Source organism: Saccopteryx leptura, chromosome 10 (genome assembly GCF_036850995.1).
Source record: "Saccopteryx leptura isolate mSacLep1 chromosome 10, mSacLep1_pri_phased_curated, whole genome shotgun sequence".
Lineage (NCBI taxonomy): Eukaryota > Metazoa > Chordata > Mammalia > Chiroptera > Emballonuridae > Saccopteryx > Saccopteryx leptura.
In genome coordinates, this window is record NC_089512.1 from 18355961 (window position 1) to 18375777 (window position 19817).

General features: G+C 47.5%; 2 protein-coding genes across 5 annotated transcripts in view; both read left to right on the forward strand.

Annotated features, from left to right (window-relative positions):
• The first annotated feature begins 10659 nt into the window (after positions 1–10659).
• Positions 10660–19817, forward strand: part of GLB1 (galactosidase beta 1) — an 89365-nt gene continuing 80207 nt past the window's right edge. Inside the window, exon 1 of the mRNA XM_066350945.1 lies at positions 10660–10834. Coding sequence (XP_066207042.1) covers positions 10763–10834 — 72 coding nt within the window. The 5' untranslated portion in view covers positions 10660–10762. The remainder of the gene's footprint in view (positions 10835–19817) is intronic.
• Positions 11021–16052, forward strand: TMPPE (transmembrane protein with metallophosphoesterase domain). 4 transcript variants are annotated; one of them, XM_066350947.1, is made up of 2 exons: positions 11021–11110; positions 12434–16052. In XM_066350947.1, the coding sequence occupies exon 2, from the start codon at positions 12984–12986 to the stop codon at positions 14328–14330; it is 1347 nt and encodes a 448-aa protein (XP_066207044.1). In that variant the 5' UTR covers positions 11021–11110; positions 12434–12983; the 3' UTR covers positions 14331–16052. The 4 variants fall into 4 exon arrangements, with proteins under 4 accessions (XP_066207044.1, XP_066207046.1, XP_066207045.1 ...); XM_066350949.1 differs by having other exon boundaries at positions 11025–11110; positions 12875–16052; XM_066350948.1 differs by lacking the exon at positions 11021–11110 and adding an exon at positions 11953–12137.

The window sequence follows — 19817 nt, forward strand, 5'->3', positions numbered from 1 at the left end:
AATGGGATGGGATGGGGGAAGGTTACACTTTTTATAGTGAAACAAGACAATGTCTGGATCAGCCAGACAGACTGTTCGTCCTCAGCAGAGCTGTAAAGGCGCCAGTGTTCTCCAGGTGGTTTTAATGAGAAATTCTCTTTCACATCATTCATTTAATCAGTCTTCCAACCCAGTGTGTAGCATCCACCTTTTACCTGGTCCTTCCCTTAGCCCAGAATGCAAAGATGGATCAGATATATAGCCTTGACTGCAGGGAACTTCCAGTTGAACAGAGGAACTAAGTGATCTATTTCTTTTCTTTGTGTTTTGTTTTGTTACATAAACTTACAGTGAACTATTGTGTGCCAGGCACTGTATAATAGAAATAATATCAAACCCTTACCCCAGGGAATTCAAAGTCCAGAGAAGACAGATAAGTACATCTTCAATTACCTGCCCATTCGAGCTGGAATAGCGAAGTGAGCAGAGTCCTGTGAGGGCCCCAAAGAGGGCTGGGTACATTTCAGGCTGCTCTAACCAAAATGCCACAAACTGGGTGGCTTAGGAAACAGAAATTTATTTCTCACAGTTCTAGAACCCAAGAAGTCCAAGATCAAGTTGTTAACACATTCAGTGTGTGGTCCGGGCCAGCTTCTTGCTGTGTTCTTACATGCAAGGGTGAGAGGGACAAGAGAGCTTTCTGGGGGTCTCTTACAAAAGCACTAATTGGATCCCTGAGGGCCCTGCCCTCATGACTTAATCACCCAAAGACCCACCTCCAGATGCCATCCCACTAGGGATTAGGTTTTAACTTACGAATTTGGAAAACATGCAAACAGTCGGTCCACAGCAGTCATCTAGTCTGCAGGTGAGTCTGGGAAGTTTTCTGACAAGAAGCCATACTTGAACTCCTATAAAATGTCTGGAATGAACTAGAAGTTGGCTGGAAGTAAAACAGAGAAGGAAAAATTTCCCACAAAGGGAGTGATACATGCAAAGGCTCAGCTGGGGAAGAAGATGATGGGGCTGGAAGCCAAAAGAACAGTCTAGGAGGACCCCAAAGTGATCGTCATAAGATAGGACCTGAACTACAGCACAGGACATAAAGAGCCGTGCCACAGAGAAAGATAAATGTCATAAGTCAGATATGTCCTTCAGCTACTGCCATCAGTATCTTTAATTAAGAAAGGCATTAAGCTCTGACTGGATAGCTCGGTTGGTTAGAGCATTGTCTCAAAGCACGGAGGTTGCTGATTTGATCCTCAGTCAGGGCACATACAGGCACAGATCAATGTTTCTCTCTTTCTCTCTCTCCCCTTCCTCTCTTTAAATAAATAATATATTAAAATTTTTAAAAAGAAAGAGGCATTGCCTGACCAGGCAGTGGCACAGTGGATAGAGCATCGGACTGGGATGCGGAGGACCCAGGTTCAAGACCCCGAGGTCGCCGGCTTGAGCGTGGGTTCATCTGCTTTGAGCAAAGCTCACCAGCTTAGACCCAAGGTTGCTGGCTCGAGCAATGGGTTACTTGGTCTGCTGAAGGCCCGCGGTCAAGGCACATATGAGAAAGCAATCAATGAACTAAGGGGTCACACGAAAAACTGATTGATGCTTCTCATCTCTCTCCGTTCCTGTCTGTCTGTTCCTATCTATCCCTCTCTCTGACTCTCTCTCTCTCTCTCTGTAAAAAAAGAAGAAGGAAGAGGAGAAGGAGGAAGAAGAAGAAGGAGGAGGAGGAGGGGGAGGGGGAGGGGGAGGGGGAGGGAAGAAGAAGAAGAAGAAGAAAGAGGCATTAAATCTAAGGTTTGAGTTGGGACTGAGCTGTGACCTGTGATCCTAAAAGCAAAACCTAGGAGGGCATCCTCAAAACCCTGGGTTGAAGAAAGCTCAAGAAATTTACTCAGGAAACGGTAGGCTGCCAGGCAATTTCATCATGCTGAGTAAATAATTATCTCAGCCTGGGCTCTCTAGAAAACAGAGTCTGAGGCAAGAATTAAATGCAAAAAGTTTGTTTGGGAGACACAGTCCCTGACAGGGCATGATAGAGGTTGAGAAGCAACGTTAAGTGATGTGCTACTCTGCTGACTACTGCTTCATAAGAGCCTTGGACAGGTCAGTCAGTTTCTTGGCAGGTGCACCACGAGACCACGTGGAATGTCTCTGGATAGGCTGTACCGAGAAGCCACACCTTGAAACAGTTCATCTGAGGGAGAAAGGGAGAGGAGATTTATTCACTGGCTCTTTCTCTGCTCGGGTCTCCCACTGCTCAAGGTTTTTCCATGGGGAGTAAACACGCCCGCCCCTCTGGCAGTGCTCCCCAGCCTCTGTGGTGCTCCCCAGCCAGCTGGGAAAGGTGGCACTTTATTCCAGAGAGTCCAGATGTGTCTAGAAGGGTCAGATAGTTGGTTTGGGGTGGCAGAAATATTATAGGGGCAGCTGAGAGGGAACAGGCAGCCTGGGGTTTGGGAGACTGGTGACCAGTGAACCTAAGGTGTGTCTGATACAGCAATCAGAGAGGGGTGATCACATTACCAGAAGCTGCAAACGTCAGTCTCTCCTAGAGCCTGCAGATCATATCAAAAGTGACGAGGAGGCCCTGCCCGGTCGGCCCAGCGTGCGGAAGTCCCTAGTTTTATTCCCGGCCAGGGCACACAGGAGAAGCGCCCATCTGCTTCTCCATCCTTCCCTCTCTCCTTTCTCTCTGTCTCTCTCTTCCCCTCCCGCAGCCAAGGCTCCACTGGTGCAAAATTGGCCCAGGCACTGAGGATGGCTCCCTGCCTTCTCCTTAGGCTCTAGAATGGCTCTGGTTGGAACAGAGCCATACCCCAGATGGGCAGAGCATCGCCCCCTGGTGGGCATGCCGGGTGTATCCCGGTCGGGCTCATGAGGGAGTCTGTCTGTCTGCCACCATCGCACCACCTCCACTTCTCATTTCAGAAAAAATACAAAAATAAATAAATAAATAAATAAAATAAAAGTGACGTGGAGCACGTGGAGATGAGTGCCGACTGGAGGGACCTACCGTGCCTTCAAAATGTCCCAACGTATCTCCAATCTACTGTTACTCTATGGCAGGGGTCCCCAAACTTTTTACACAGGGGCCCAGTTCACTGTCCCTTAGACCCTGTTGGAGGGCTGGACTATTAAAAAAGCTATGAACAAATCCCTGTGCACACTGCACATATCTTATTTTAAAGTAAAAAGAAACAAAACGGGAACAAATACAATATTTAAAATAAAGAACAAGTAAATTTAAATCAACAAACTGACCAGTATTTCAATGGGAACTATGCTCCTCTCACTGACCACCAATGAAAGAGAAGCCCCTTCTGGAAGTATGGCAGGGGCTAGGTAAATGGCCTCAGGGGGCCGTAGTTTGGGGACCCCTGCTCTATGGAATGGTGGGCCTGGTGTAGCCAACCTTCTGATCTTTGAAGAGAAGCTGGAAATCCAGGTTAAGTAAATTCCCCAGATTAAATATTGACGACCCCGTAATTATACAAAATTTAAGATGTTGGTAAGCCAACGTGGTGATTGTCAGAACAAACAAACGCTCTGGCCATATCTAGTTGTAACCTTCCATTGAGAGAGAAAATTCCTGTGATCACTGAGAGAAGTGAGCCACGCTGAAGAGAGGGTGGGCTGAACCTAGGGGCCCAGGGGGAGAGGAAACAACAGGCCCAGATCAAACAGGAAGGGGGGAAAAATACAACCCTGCCAAGACGCGGCTGAGAGACCCTGGGGAAGCGGGTGCTCTTGACAGGTAGGAAGGTGGTACAAAGAAGACAGGAGAGAAGCATGTTTAAAATGAAGTCCTCATTTTTTCCCCCTAAAGCAAGCCTCATTTGGGGCGTTTTCTATTCTTGGATAATCATACCTGTTTTTAGAAACTGAAAGGGAGTTTGAAAACATAGGGACAAGGACAGCAGCCATCAGCAACATGGAACACTCATGACTGTCATGTGGTCTGCTGTTCCTGGCACACAGCTGGTAACTGTTATTGCAGCTGTGGGGTACTCTCAGCCCATCATGGCACAATTTTATCTCTTATGTTTTCATAACCATACCCATCAGTGGGTTGCACAACCTGACCCCTGGACACAGGTCTCAGGATTTTCTGTGTGAGAAAATCTAAAGATGTGAGGAAGATAAGCAAATTGCTCCACAGCCGAACTGTCCACACCTGCAGGCTGGAGTCTATTTATTTATTTTTTTAAATTTCTAGTTTTTTTTGTTTTTTTGTTTTTGTTTTTTTTTACAGGGACAGAGAGAGAGAGAGAGTCAAAGAAAGGGATAGATAGGGACAGACAGACAGGAACAAAGAGAGATAAGAAGCATCAATCATCAGTTCTCGTTGCGACACCTTAGTTGTTCATTGATTGCTTTATCATATGTGCCTTGACCGCGGGCCTTCAGCAGACCGAGTAACCCCTTGCTGGAGCCAGGGACCTTGGGTCCAAGCTGGTGAGCTTTTTGCTAAACCAGATGAGTCCGTGCTCAAGCTGGCGACCTTGGGGTCTTGAACCTGGGTCTTCGGCATCTCAGTCCGACACTCTATCCACTGTGCCATCACCTGGTCAGGCAAAATTTCTAGTTTTTTAAATTACTTTTCTAGGCCTGACCTGTGGTGGCGCAGTGGGATAAAGCGTCGACCTGGAACACTGAGGTCGCCGGTTCGAAACCCTGGGCTTGCCTGGTCAAGGCACATATGGGAGTTGATGCTTCCTGCTCCTCCCCCTTCTCTCTCTCTCTGTCTCTCTCTCTCACTCCTCTCTCTCTAAAAAATAAATAAATAAAATATTTTTTAAAAAGTCATATTAAAAAATAAATAAATAAATAAATTACTTTTCTATTTTGAGATAATTCCTGTATGCCCTTTCCCTAATTCATCAATGGGTGACATTTTGCCTTATTTGTTCCATCATTTGCTCTGTCATTGTATGCATGTAATACATATGTATATTTATATAATATAGAAACATATACACATTATCATCACCATTTGAGATTAACTTGAAGACATTATGCTCCTTTACCTCTGAATATTTGAGAGTATATTTCCTAAGAACATAGGCACAATATTATTTTCAAAATTAGGAAATTTAAATTAATAAAATATTGGGCCTGGCCGGTTAGCTCAGTCGATTAGTGTCGTCCCGAAACACGAAGGTTGTGAGTTTGATCCCTGGTCAGGGCACATTCAGGAAGCAACCAATGAATGCACAACTGAGTGGAACAATAAAGTGCTTCGCTCTCTCTCTCTCTCCCTCTCTCTCTTCTTCTCTCTGTCTCTCTAAAATCAATCAATAAAAAATTAATAGAATACTATTTTATAATCCATAGTTTATATTCAACTTTTGTCTAGTGTCCCATAATATATTTTGTAGTTATTATTTTTTTTCCTGATCCAAGAGCCAATCATGCATCACAATTTGTTGTCATGTCTTTTTTTATTTTATTTTATTTATTCATTTTAGAGAGGTTGAGGGGGAGAGAGAGGAGAGAGTGAAAGAGTGGGGAGAGGAGCAGGAAGCATCAACTCCCATATGTGCCTTGACCAGGCAAGCCCAGGGTTTGAACCGGCGACCTCAGCATTCCAAGTCAACGCTTTACCCACTGCACCACCGCAGGTCAGGCTGTTGTCATGTCTTTTTGGTGGAGGCTTGTTTTTTTCCTTGCCTTTCACATTTATCTAAAACCTATTGTAAATTTCAATAATATTAATGAATTTTTAAAAAATATTAGCTATGTAAAACTAGTTACATTTTTACACTGAAAGAAGATCAGAACTGACATTGGGACTTGAAATTTGCCAAATAGGAAAGTTCTGTTAGGACCACATGGGAAAATTGATCAATCATAGGAACCGAGATTGATTTTGAACTTGTGTGCAAAGCCTTGTTAGGATAGACAAGCAAAGTTTTCACCTGTGTTATTGGGCCACCCACCTCTCTTCCCTCCATTGTTCTTTTATTTTTATTTTTATTTTTTAAAATTCATTTTAGAGGAGAGAGAGAGAGAGAGAGAGAAAGAGGGGAGGAGCAGGAAGCATCAACTCCCATATGTGCCTTGACCAGGCAAGCCCAGGGTTTTGAACCGGCGACCTCAGCATTCCAGGTCGACGCTTTATCCACTGCGCCACCACAGGTCAGGCTCTTCATTGTTCTTATGCTACTGATGAGGCCTCTGTGCTTCTCAAACTACCTTTTGGTGAAAAATCAATTTTGTTTCTATGGTTATCAGTGCTCTTTCCCATCTATCAAGGACCAACCTGTTGTAAAAATATGATGAGAATAAATTACTAGAATAAGCAAATAAAAATAAACATGCAAAATTCACACCCACCTTTTCATTATTAGATTTAACAGACAAATTTCACAAATTGCTACAAGTTTCGAAATAGCTACTTTGAATTTCTGTGCTTAAGCCACTCACTATCTTTGAGTAGCGCTGCTCTGTCTCAGGCATTCACTATACTTGGTTGTGTATGCGAACATCTTTTTCATCGCAGATGGGTCCTCACAGGGCAACAGCTTTCTCATGGTCATGTCCTATTCCTCGCGACCTGGAGTAGAAAGTTTTATACCACAGCATACTGTATATGCATACTTCATTGAACAAGAACTGAAAAATAAAGCGTGGGCAGAATTAGGCGTGACCTTGTAAAGATAACCCAGGCTTCAAAGTCAGACAATGTGACTTTAGAGACGCCATCACTTCCTGGCTCTGTGGCTCTCGGCAAGTCATTTAACTCCACTGTGACCCAGCTTTCACATCCATGACATGTGGGTAATAACACGCCACTTGGATCTTCAGGCAGAGTGACACTCAGGTAGAGCAGTCAACACAACTGTGGCTGTTATTATGATTGCTGGTTTGACTACAATAGTGTCAAGTACTAAAATCTCAGAAACAAACTACAATCTCCAGCCTCTGGGCAAGGTTTTACTATGAAGGGCAAGGCAGAAAATATTTTAGGCTTTGTGGGCCATAAGGTCTCTGCTCTAACTACTCTACTCTGCCACGCTAGTGTGAAAACAGCCACATGCAATGTGCAGAGAAGTGGGAGTGGCTTTGTTCTAATACAACCCTACAGGACCCTGGCCTTTCAGTCTCATATTGTTTTCAAATGTCACAAAATACCACTCTTTTGAATTTTTTTCACCCATTTAAAAATGTAAAGATGAATCTTCACTGACAGGCCACACACAAACAGGCATCTGGTGGGATTTAGGCTGCTGGCTTTAGTTTGTTTAGCACAGCCTTGCGCTAAACATTTTCTGCCTCAATTTGGTTAAAAATGCCTGCTGCGTATTGTAACCTTGGGTCTATAGGCTGAGGGAAAAAAGGTGGGAAAAGTTGAGACCCTGGCTGGTTGGCTCAGCAGTAGAATGTTGGCCTGGTGTGTGGAAGTTCCCGTTCAATTCCTGGTCAGGGCACACAGGAGAAGTAACCATCTGCTTCCTGCTTCTCTACCCTTCCTCCCTTCTCTCTCTCTCTCTCTCTCTCTCCCTCCCTCCCTCCCTCCCTCCCTCCCTCCCTCCCTCCTGCAGCCATAGCTTATTCAAGCAAATTGGTGCTTGGCTCTGAGGATGGCACCATGGCCTCACCTCAGGCGCTAAGAAGAGCTCAGTTGCTGAGCAACAAAGCGATGTCCCAGATGGGTAGAGCATGGCCCTCTAGTGGGCTTGCCAGGTGGATCCCAGTCATGATGCGTGCAGGAGTCTGTCTGCCTCCCCGCCTTTCACTTAATAAAAAAAAAAAAGTTGAATCTGCCTTTTGCTAAGGGTTAAATTTTTAACTTTATTTTGCAATAATTCAGACTTAGAAAAAAGTTGAAAAAACAGCAGAAAGAATTCCTTGATTGATTTTCCTAATGTCAACATTGTACCACATTTGTGTGTGTTTATACACATTTTTTTCCTCTGAACTGTTTCAAAATTAGTTGCAAAGATGATGCCCTTTTGTTTCCTAAAAACAAGAACATTCTCTTATAAAAGCATAGTGCAGTTATCAAAATCGATAAATTAATGTAAAACTATTATTTAATCTTTAGATTCTTGCATTCGTATCAAAATCAAGCCTAATTCTGATTTCATCAACTGCCCCACTAACATCCTATAAGTGCCAAGCATCTTATAAATATCACCTCTTGTAACTCCCCCAACAATCCAGTGAGTTTGACATTATTATCCCTATTTTACCAATGAAAGAACAAAGGCTCAGAGAAGTTAAGTAGCTTTCGCACAGTCACCCAGATATTAAGTGGCAGAGCTAGAATTCCAACTCTAGTGTAACTGCCTCCAAAGCCCTTGCTCCTTAGTTCTGAATGACGACTGCCAAGTTTAGAAAGGACTTAACAGAACAAGTTCTGCATTCCAGGCAAGAAAAGAACTGTGAAAGTAAAGCCAGTGACTGTTTCTCAGTCTCTCAAGGAAATGTTCAGTGGAAAAAGAGAAGGGAATGAGCAAATGAAATTGTAGCTATTTTGTGACACAAAGTATAAGTTTTTTTGGAAACACAGTTAAGGTTGTTTTTTAACTATTTAAAAGTAAAATAAGAAAATAACTTTTTAACTAACTTTTTAAAAGTTAAAAAATAACTTTTTAACTTATTTTAAACACCTACACAGGAAAGGACTTAACACAAATAAATAACTTACTGAGTTATAGTTTGGCTCATACTCTTGTAACCACTCTGGTTCAAGAAGCAAAACTTCAGACCCAGAGCCAGAGGGAGCCAGTGATCCTTGGCAAGTTAACTCACATTTCAGAGCCTTTGTTTTCTCAGGTGTAAAGAGATACTACTCCAGTCATATGCCGCATGATGACTTGTCAGTCAACAATGGGCCAACAGCAACCCCACAAAATTTTAATGAAGCTGAAAAATTCCTATTGCCTAGTGATGTCGATACTGTAACATCCTAGCACAACACATTCCTCTCGTGTTTGCGGTGAAGATAGTGTAAACAAATGTGCGGCACTGCCAGTCGCGTACACGTATAGCACATACAATTATATACAGTACATTCTACTTGATAATGATAATAGGCAGCTATGTGACTAGTTTATGTATACCTTCTATTGTTTGCATGTATACTCTTTTACATATTAAAAAAAGTTTACTGTAAAATAGTATGCCATGTTTATCTTGTGTCCTGATTGCATATTTTCTCTTGTACTTGATTATTATTATTATTACTATTATTATTATTGAGAGGCAGAGAGACAGACTCCCAGTGTGTGCCCTTACTGGGATCCACCTGGCAAGCCCCCTATGGGCTGATGCTCTGCCTGGCTGAAGCGTTGCTCCGTTGCTCAGCAACTGAGCTATTTTAGCACCTGAGGTGAGGCCATGGTGCCATCTCAGTGCCTGGGGCCAACTTGCTCAAATGAGCCATGGCTGTAGGAGGGGACAAGGGGAGGGGTTGAGAAGCAGTTAGTCACTTCTCCTGTGTGCCCTGACTGGGAATCAAACCGGGAACTTCCATATGCTGGACCAACACTCTATGGCTGAGACAACCGGCCAGAGCTCTTGTGTTTGATTTATCCTCGTGCTGTTTTATACAGTAACATGCTGTACAGTCTTGCAGCCTAGGAGCAATGGGCTATACTATATAACTTAGGTGTGTAGTGGGCAACACCATCTAGGCTTGAGTAAGTCAGCGATTTTCAATCTTTTAATTTTTTCTCATGGCACACATAAACTAATTAGTAAGGGAAAAGAAGGCAGTGCCCCTGACTAAATACCACCATTTTCGTCTCATGACACAAACAGATTAGTTCCTAAGGAAAGAGGTCAGTACTCCTCTTTCTCCTTAGTAATTAGCTTAGGTGTGCCATGAGGGGGAAAAAAAAGTTGAAAACCACTGGTGTAAGTGGTGTTCACACAATGACAAAATCACCTAATGTTGCATTTCTGCATGACTGTATTTTTACCCTGATTTGACAGATCTGTCTACATTGGTATCACAGGGCTATTGAGAGGCTCAAGTGCAAAATTCAAAGGTGGGAAGTGTTGCTCTTATCTCTCTAAACCCAAAAATGAAATAAAAATTCTGCAGACCCTGCTGTTTTTGAAGGTTGGCATTTGGAATGGGTTTACCACGGCTGAACCATACCTCTAAATTTTTTAGTAACCTAGAACAGTAGTTCTCAAACTTCAGCAAGCACGGTATAACCTGGAGGGTTTGTAAACATACAGATTTCTGGACCCTCTGCCTAGAGTTCCTGGCTGAGAGTTTCTGGGGCGGGGCCTTGGGATGTGCATTCCCAGCAAGTTCCTGGTATGCAGTTGGTCCAGGGACTGACTGCACTTCGCGCACCCCTGGTTTACAGTTCTCCGGAGAATCCGGTATGCAGGGCGAGGACTCTATCTAGCCCGCTTAGGTTTATCTGGTGTCAGCTTCCCCTTTCTGTCCTCTGAGGCAGCCAAGGAGCACGGAGACCCTTGTTAAAGTCCAACCTCCGGACGCGTTATCAAGCCGCTGACAGCGGGGCCTCCCGATCGCCTTTGCAAAGGGTCCGGTCTGGCCGAGGCCGACAAGGGCCAGATAACTCCATCCTGCAGTCACGCGGCCGCGCGTGGCCTCCGGGCTGGTGCCGCGCGGGTTCCCCGCCCCCGGCTCTGCTGTCACCGGGAGGAGCGCGGGGCGGAGCAGGCCCCAGGGCTGCGGGCAGGACCCGCGAGGGGCGGTGCCAGACCGCGGGTCCTCAGTCCCGTGACGCCGAGCGGCTGGCCGGGGCGCCGACTGCCGGAGGAGTGGAGAAGCCCGAGGCTGGACATGCCGGGGGTCGTCCGCGTCGTCCCTCTGCTGCTGGTGGCGCTGCTGCTGGGCGCTGCGCGTGGCTGGCGTGTAAGTCCCCAGGACCCCGCGCCGGGATGCACTGATAGGCGACATGCTGGCGGAAGACAGGGCTGGGGCTGCGGCCAGCCGGGGTCCTGCAGGGCGAGGGGCCTGGGAGCCCGGGGGCGCCACAGCCGACGGGCAGCCTGCGGGGCGCAGGCAGCGGACTGGCCCTCCCGTCGGGGGCGGGCCGGGCGGGGCGCGCGCGTCCTTCCCGGTAGCCAGTCGCTGTGTGCTCCGCTCCGGTCGCCGGTTTCGCTGGGGCTTCACGAGGGGGTGAACGAGGTGCGCCCACATCCTTCCAGCTCTGCAGTTTCCCGATAGGGGGGTTCCGAGTGGCGCGCGTCACCAGAGGAAGTCTGGGGCTCTGGCTTGGGGCGCCCTCCTTTGCCTAAGGTGCGCTCCGCGGGGCGCTCCGGAAGGAGAAACACGGGGTCAGGGGAGGTCCCCGCAATGGGAACTTTGCGTTTCCTACGAGGCGTTCTCCAAACATCTCGGGCCTTCTCGCCACTGGGTCTGTGCAGGGACTGGCGGCCCGGGCCGAGGGCGGGCAGGAGGCGGCCGGCAGGTGCAGCCGGAGCCGCTGGAGGGAGGTCTGCGGGAGCGAGTCGTGAGGAGAAGGGAGGGCGCACGTTTGGCGGGAGAAGGAGGCCAACAGGGAATTGAAACCAGCACCTGGCCCCTCTGCAAGTCCAGGGAACAACTTCGCTTCCGCCCGAGTCTGGGTGGGCTGAGTCTGGGGCACGTTTTTTAAGCAGAAGTCCTGAAATTGCAACTGGTTGACCCGGAAATCACACCCTTTGATCAAAGGCCTTTTATAACTTGCCTAGAGCAAAGCCAAACGTTTAAACCGAAGAATCTTAAGGATGTGGAAACACCTGCTGAAAAATTTTAATTTGGGGTTCTTGGGAAAAGGTCACCTTTGAACATAGTATTTGCTAACCCTTGTCTAGTGGGGTGTGTGCTTTCTCTGTCCCTTGTTTTTGGCTAGGAAGCCTAGAAGACACCCCCCCCCCCACATATACACACACTCCACCCCCCAACCCCCCGGGGCCAGGTGAGAGCTAGCCGATGTGTGCGAACCACTGGGAACAGTGGCAGAGGATGATAGGTGCAGGGAAGACAAATCATTCTATTTAGGGGGGCTGTGGGAAGGGAGAGATATGGATGAGCTGGTGGACAGGGCAGTCCCCTGAGTAATGGTTGCTCATCACTGTGCAGCATTTAGCAGCGGGGTGCCCTCATTCTGCCGTGCCAGGGCCTGTGACACGGAGGCTGGCTTCATTCACCCCAGGAATTCTTCAGTGTCTAGGTAGGTGTTCTTCCTGGGCCCAGACACCGAAGAAAACTACCAGCGGAAAAGCTTTCAGTGACTTCCTTGTTCACATTTACTTAGAACAGCGGTTCTCAAACTTTTAACTGTCCTAGAAATTAAAACTAGATTTTAAAATATTTATTAATTTACTTCAGAAACAATAAATCTATTACATGTTAAGATACTTACATTTTTTGGGGTGGGACACTAATAGTGTTTCCCCCCCGAGTTTTAGGGCGAAGGGTGGTATTGGTTTTCATTTTTGCAAATCTCTTTCATGTCTGTCCTAATAGATGACAGTCGGATTCTCCTAATTGCTTCTGCATTCAGTATTGCCATAGCATACGCCACGTAGCCTCTGGAAAACTCCACCGTACACACATGAGAGAATGGGAAAGGCAAAGGCAGTTATGACCCGGTGTTACTATGAAAGCAAGTTTAACTGAATGGCCCCCTGGAAGGGTCTCCTCAGACCACACTTTGAGAACCACTGACTTAGAATAAAGCTATTCTTATATTTAGAAGAAATTCAGTATGCATTGTGGGAAGACTGGAAAGAAGACAATGGAAACGGCCCACCATGTTATAATCCAGTGTATTAATCATAAAGTGTCACCACTGACGGGTGGCTTGGATCCAAGGCTGGTTGGGCAGATATAAGTGGCCTTCAGGTTTTGAATGGGGACAAGAAAGCTCTAATATTCCACAAAGTTGATGCCAGTTCCTGGTTGCAGGCGGACCTGACCTGGAACCCTCTCCTTGGCCACTGTCCTTTCTAAGGAACTGACCTTCCAGAGCCTACCTGCACAGGACGGCCAGGGGACCCTGCTAGGAGCGGAGAAAATGGTGACCTTCAGGCAGCTGTCCCTGGGTGCGAAGGCTGCCCTGGCCGCTGGCACCGTCTTCGTGTCCATGATTCTCTCCCGCTCCTACCTGTCCGAGAGCCTGGAGCTCAGGGCCTGGCGTTGGCTGTTCCGCCTGCAGCTGGCCCTGTTTGTCAACTCGCTCATGCTCATTGGCTCCCTCTACATCTGGCGTAGCGCTGTCAGCAACCTTAGCCACTCCCCAGCCGCAGAGTCGGCCTGTTTTCAGCTCTGGAAGATGGCGGTGGTGACGTTCCTGGCCCTGGCCCATTCCAGTTTCTTCACCATGCTCTTTCTCGTGGCCGAGGAGCCCTACCTCTTCTCCTTGGCCGCCTACACCTGCCTCGGGGCGTACATCATCATGCTCTTCTTCCTCGGTACCCTCAGCGGCATGGAGCAGGCCTGCCAGCTCTTGGCCTGGCGCAGTGGTAGGGTCGTGGGCAGCCTTGACAAGACAAGAAAGCTGGTCCTCAGGCCGGCCCTGGCCGTGCTGGTAACCGCCGTGCTCAGCATTGTCGGGCTTCTGAACGCTGCCCAGCCTCCGGCGGTGAAAACCGTGGAGGTACCCGTCCATCGGCTGCCCCCTTCGATGGACAAACTCAAGATCGTGCTCCTCTCGGACATCCACTTGGGCCCCACCGTGGGCAGGACCAAGATGGAGATGTTCGTGAGGATGGTGAACATGCTGGAACCAGATGTCACGGTGATCGTGGGTGACCTCTGTGACTCGGAAGCCTCCATCCTCCAGACAGCTGTCGCTCCTCTGGGCCAGCTTCGTTCACGCCTGGGCACCTACTTTGTCACAGGGAATCACGAATACTACACGTCAGATGTCAGCAACTGGTTTGCGCTGCTGGAGTCCCTGAACGTCAGGCCCCTTCACAACGAGAACGTGAAGATTTCTGCCACGCGGGCCCAGCGCGGCGGTGGTGGTGAGGATGCCGACTGGATCTGCTTGGCTGGGGTGGATGACATCGAAGCAGACATCCTACACTACTCTGGCCATGGCATGGATCTCGAGAAGGCGCTGGGGGGCTGCAGCCCAGACCACGCCACCATCTTGCTAGCCCACCAGCCCCTGGCTGCCAAGAGAGCCCTTCAGACTCGGCCGGATATTAACCTGATCCTTTCTGGGCACACGCATGCTGGGCAGATCTTCCCCTTGAACGTGGCGGCCTATCTCCTGAACCCTTTCTTTGCTGGTCTCTACCGAGTGGCCCAGACCACGTTTGTCTATGTCAGCCCAGGCACGGCCTACTATGGGATCCCCATGAGACTGGGTAGCAGGGCAGAGATTACGGAGCTCATCCTGCAGCGGGCTCCCTGAGCCTGGCCCTGCCCCGTAAGCCTCTTCATTACCCCTGGCCTCCCTTCTCTGTTCCTCTTCAGAACGGGTTGCCTGCTTTGTGCCCTCCAGCCTTTTCTGCCCAGCCCTGCTGACACACCCTTGTCACAAGCCTGGCTTGAACTGTTGATTCCTGGTGGGGCTGCCTGGCAGGTTCACCCTGTAGATGGCCAGTTGCCTTTTTTATGTGCATTAGTGAGGCCACTAACGTCACATGCGTAAGAACAGGCATCCATTTTCCAGACGATGTCGCGTAAACCCGAATTTACAGGGCTCCCAGGGATAAACTGAAACGGTGGGTTGCTTGAAGGAGATACCGCTAAGCAGAGTAGGGAAGAAACGCCGAGTGCTTTTGGAACCCTCTGGAGGACTTCGGCAGTTTCGGGGGGCACTGACGCAGAGCTTTCTGGGCGGGTCGTGTTGCTAGGTGAGCTGAGAGGGCCGGGGAGAGGAGGTGTTGGGCAGGTAAAATATATGCTCACTTTGTTAAAGATGGTGCTGCCCACATGGAGGCCATCGCCAGGTGATATTAATGTGTGTTGGGGGCAGGCTGTGGGCAGGCAGGATCCTTGTAGCCTGGGGCTTGGTTTTGGGATTAAGCCTTCCCCACCCTTTTTGATGTGGGGTGGTACAATCCAATTATGCCTCAGAGAAGTGACTTTGTATTAGAGACTTCCCTATTTTGTATATTGAATTAAAGGTTTGGATTTCTACACTATAAAATAGGGGCAGAGCGGGAGCTTGCGCTCTTGGTTCCTGAGATTATCATTAGAGGAGAGAGCAGAGCAGAGAGCAGAAGGAGGCCACATGAAGGAGGCCAGGAGAAGCAGCCAAGATGGTGGAGTGCTGAGGGAGAAGCCAGTTTGTGCAGAGTTTGTGCAGGGAGAAGGAAGGAGATGGGGAACAGAGGTGAATAAGTCTGGTGAGCTAGAAACCTTTGATTCTAGGAAACTCGGATAAGTCAGTAGCTTTGTGAGCACTGAATGTGAGTGGGTTTTAGAGCCCAGTGTGTGTTTTTGCTTGCCCGCCGGGTGCAAGCTAGGATTAAAGATGATGGCCCACCAGGCTTTGGCTCCGTTGTTTCTTTACCGACTGTCCGAATCCAATGCAAACCTGCATGGTCCAGGCGGCTGTGATAGTGGCCCTGGCCGTGGCCACTGGCTTTACAGGAGGTCTCCTCAGGCTGCTGGGGAAGCGTGTTTTCTTCCGCCTTTGGCTCTGTCGGCGTCATATTTATTGAGGGAGTCGGCCAAACCTGCCGGAATGCAGAGCACATCTTATGCCAGACCTCGAGGGGTGCTGTTTTACTGTCTGTGCTCCTGAGCGTCGGGACCTGACGGGGATGGGGCGGATGGAAACGGCGCCCCTGGGCTCCGCGGCAGGTGATGGCAACAGTGCTGGGTGGGACTTCAGGGGCTGTTTGCCTCCTTTTTTACAATTGGGTGAGGTGGTTTGGGACACACTGCTTAATTAGAAATGAGGAAACTGAGACAAAGAGCTGTAGGTAGGGCATTGGCAACATGACAAAGTTTACAGGAGATTCTGAGCTAGAAGCCACGCCTTCTGCCTCCAAATCTAAGTGTTCTTTCCACTCTGGTGGTTCAGTAGCTGTATCGGTTACAGATCAGTCCAGGATTCAAACATTCACCAGAATGAAGAGAACAAGGACCTAGATCCTGATGTTCTTTCTTTCTTTCTTTTTTTTTTTTTGTATTTTTCTGAAGCTGGAAACGGGGAGAGACAGTCAGACAGACTCCCGCATGCGCCCGACCGGGATCCACCTGGCACGCCCACCAGGGGCAACGCTCTGCCCACCAGGGGGCGATGCTCTGCCCCTCCGGGACGTCGCTCTGCCACGACCAGAGCCACTCTAGCGCTTGGGGCAGAGGCCAAGGAGCCATCCCCAGCGCCCGGGCCATCTTTGCTCCAATGGAGCCTCGGCTGTGGGAGGGGAAGAGAGAGACAGAGAGGAGAGGAAGGGGGGGGGGGGTGGAGAAGCAAATGGGCGCTTCGTGCCCTGGCCAGGAATCGAACCCGGGTCCCCCGCACGCCAGGCTGATGCTCTACCGCTGAGCCAACCGGCCAGGGCCCTGATGTTCTTTCAAAGTGGTTTACTTGAGACTGATTTCAGTTCACCCATAACTACGGGGCTCAAGGCCTGGAAGGAAGTTGGCTAGTCTCAGTGTAGAATGTCTGTTAACATTGGAAGAAGAATCAGGAAGTTGGAGTCCCCTCCCTGGGTCTGGGCCTGATTTTTGTGTGTGTGTGTGTTAGAAACTTAGGCTCACTCCGTACCAGTGGGGAGTGGCAGGCCTCTGCTCTGGCCCCCCACTAGGCCCTGGCAGTGGGGCGGGGACCGTCCTTCCTTACCACTTGGCTTCCAAAGCCTTGGCCTGACCTCGTTAGAGCTGACCTAGGACTCTGGCCACAGAATTGTAGGGCCATCTGTGCTGGCCACTGGACCTATAAAGAAACAGACGGGTTACCCTGTCGGCAGTGACCTTACCTCTCTTGGTCCGGCCCTTGTGCCAGACTCGAAAGCCCCTTTGACCCTGGGGTAGCCGTAGCAGTCCTGTTAGGAAAGGCCTCTCTGAGAAGACGGAGGACCTGGGCTCAGCATTGACATTTTTGTGACCAAGGGTCTTTCTCCGACAGGGAGAGACTCAGCCTGCTGCCCACTGGTCAGGCAGTGTGATGGGCAAATGGCTTGACTCACTGAGTGCTGGTTTCCCTCGCCGTAAAGTAGGGATAATGATCACATCTACCTCAAGATTGTTTCAGGGGAGGGGCTGAGACAGACGTGCATAGGTTGCGCGTGTCATGGTCACAATGGAAGCACTCAGTGTTGTTTATTTGTAAACATCCTACTGGGGCTTCCTAAGGAACTATGAGTGGGTCGCATGCCGGCTGCTGCCGAGATCCAGTGATTTCTGGGGGGTTGCTTTCCTCTGCCTGGTGTATAATGGAATCCTGGTGGGGGAGGGTCCTGAAGACCACCCTACTTAGTTCCAGAGAATTGACAGCAGGCTTTTCAGTCCAGTGTGACTGATTCCTCCCTGTGAGACACAAAACAGGTCCAAGGAATAGTCAGCAACACCTTCTCATACTTGACTTGTATTCCATGGCGTGGTGGGAGTTTCCCAGCGGAAGCGTCTCCATTACCGTCCAGATGTGACCCTGAACTGCCCCGCTCTTCACGGCACCCTTTGCATTTCTGTTCTTCACCCCAATATCTTCTCTCTTAATGGCTTGGAGCAGGTGATGAGAAACATTTACTTGGAGCTTGAAAAATTCTTTCGATTTCATTTTAGTTTCTCTCTCTTTTAAAATCCATCAATGCGAGTTCAAATGAAATGCTTTTGAAAAGCAATAGCATGCGTAGTATGATCCTATTATTGTAAAATTTCAGTTCATGAATCCAATTGTCATTCGTTTCAAACATCCATCCATCTTTCTGTCCCTTATTTTGTTTGTTTTAAACTCTTCATTGTGAAAAAAAAAAAAGTTAAATATGCACAAAACGGAGAGGACCTCTTCTTAAATCCCCACGAACTCGTCACACGGCTTCCACAGCCTGTGACTGTCCTGCTGTTCTTTCTCATTTATCCCTGACCCACACTCTCTTCCTTTGTTTTTTCTTTTTTGGCTGGACTAGATGAGGCAAACCTTAGAAAATATCATTTTTACCCCAAAATACTTCAGCATGAATCTTTTCTAGAAAAGTACATACATAATGCTGTTATATCCAATGAAATTAACCAGAGTTCTTTAATATCATCTAATACCTTGTTAGGTGGTTTGGGGCTAGAAGCCAGGTCTTCTACCTCTCAGTAAAAGTAGGGTTTTCTTTCCGCCCTATGAAGGTTAAGAAACTGAATCTGTTACAAATGAGTAACAGGATTCAAATGCAGTTTACTGTCGAAAGTGTTAGAATTATTGTCTTCATTTTCTTTTCAAATTGTTCTTTGTTAACATATAGAAACACAAGTGATTTTTGTATGTTGATCTTGCTTCCTACAGTTTTGCTGAACTCATTTATTATTCTTTCTTTTTTTTCATTTATTATTGTAACAATTACTTTTTTTGGTGTTTAGAATCTTCAGGGTTTTCTACATATAATATTGTGTCATCTGTGAACAAAGGTAATGTAACTTCTTCCTTCCCGATCAAACGCCTTTTATTTATTTTTTCTTGCCCAGGTGCTCTGGCTAAGACTTCCAATACTGTATTGAATAAAAGTGGTGCTAGCGAGCACCCTGGCCTTGTTCCTGATTGTTGAAGAAAAGCTTCAGACTTTCACCACTGAGTGTGATGCTAGCCGTGGGCTTTCATGTATTGCCTTTACTATGTTGACATCATTTCCTTCTATTCCAAGTTTACTGTTTTATCATGAGAAGGTGTTGAAGCCTGGCACGTCTATTTCTGCCTCGATTGAGATGATCATGTGGGTTTTGTCCTTCATTCTGTTCGTGTGGAGTACTACTACATTGATTGAGTTTTTGTATGTTGAACCATTCTTGCATTCCCGGAATATATCTCACTCTGTCATGGTGTATAATCCTTTTAATATGTTGCTGAATTCAGTTTGCTGGTATTTTGTTGAGGATTTTTACATCAATATTTATTGATGTAAAATAACTTATTGGTCTGTACTTTTCTTGTTACATTTTGTCTGGCTTTGGTATTGAGGTCATGTTGGCCTCATGTAATGAACTTAGAATGTTCTCTCCTCTTCAATTTTTTGGGAAAGTTTCAGGAGGATTGGTGTCCATTCTTTTTTAAATATTTGCTAGAATTCTATAGCAGAGCCATCTGGTCTTAGGTTTTCTTTGAAGATTTGCAGTTACTGAGCCAGTCTTACCAGTTATTGGTCTGTTCATATTGGTTTGTTCAGATCTTCTCTTCTTTCATGATTCAGTCTTGGTAGGTTATATGTTTCTAAGAATTTATTTCTTCTAAGTTATCCAGTTTGTTGGTATACAATTGTTCATAGTAGTCTCTCTCTTTTTTTTTTAAGAGACAGAGAGAGAGTCAGAGAGAGGGATAGATAGGGATAGACAGACAGGAACGGAGAGAGATGAGAAGCATCAATCATTAGTTTTTCGTTGTGACACCTTAGTTGTTCATTGATTGCTTTCTCATATGTGCCTTGACCGTGGGGCTATAGCAGACCGAGTAACCCATTGCTCGAGCCGGCGACCTTGGGTCTGAGCTGGTGAGCTTTGCTCAAACCAGATGAACCCGTGCTCAACCTGGCGACCTCGGGGTCTCGAACCTGGGTCCTCTGCATTCTAGTCCGATGCTCTATCCACTGCGCCACCACCTTGTCAGGCTCATAGTAGTCTCTTATGATCTTTTTTATTTTTGTGATATCAATTGTAATGTTTCCACTTTCATTTATTTTTATTTTTTTAAAGACTTTACTTATTTTTTTATTAACAGGGGGTTAGACAAGAAGTAGTTGCTTCA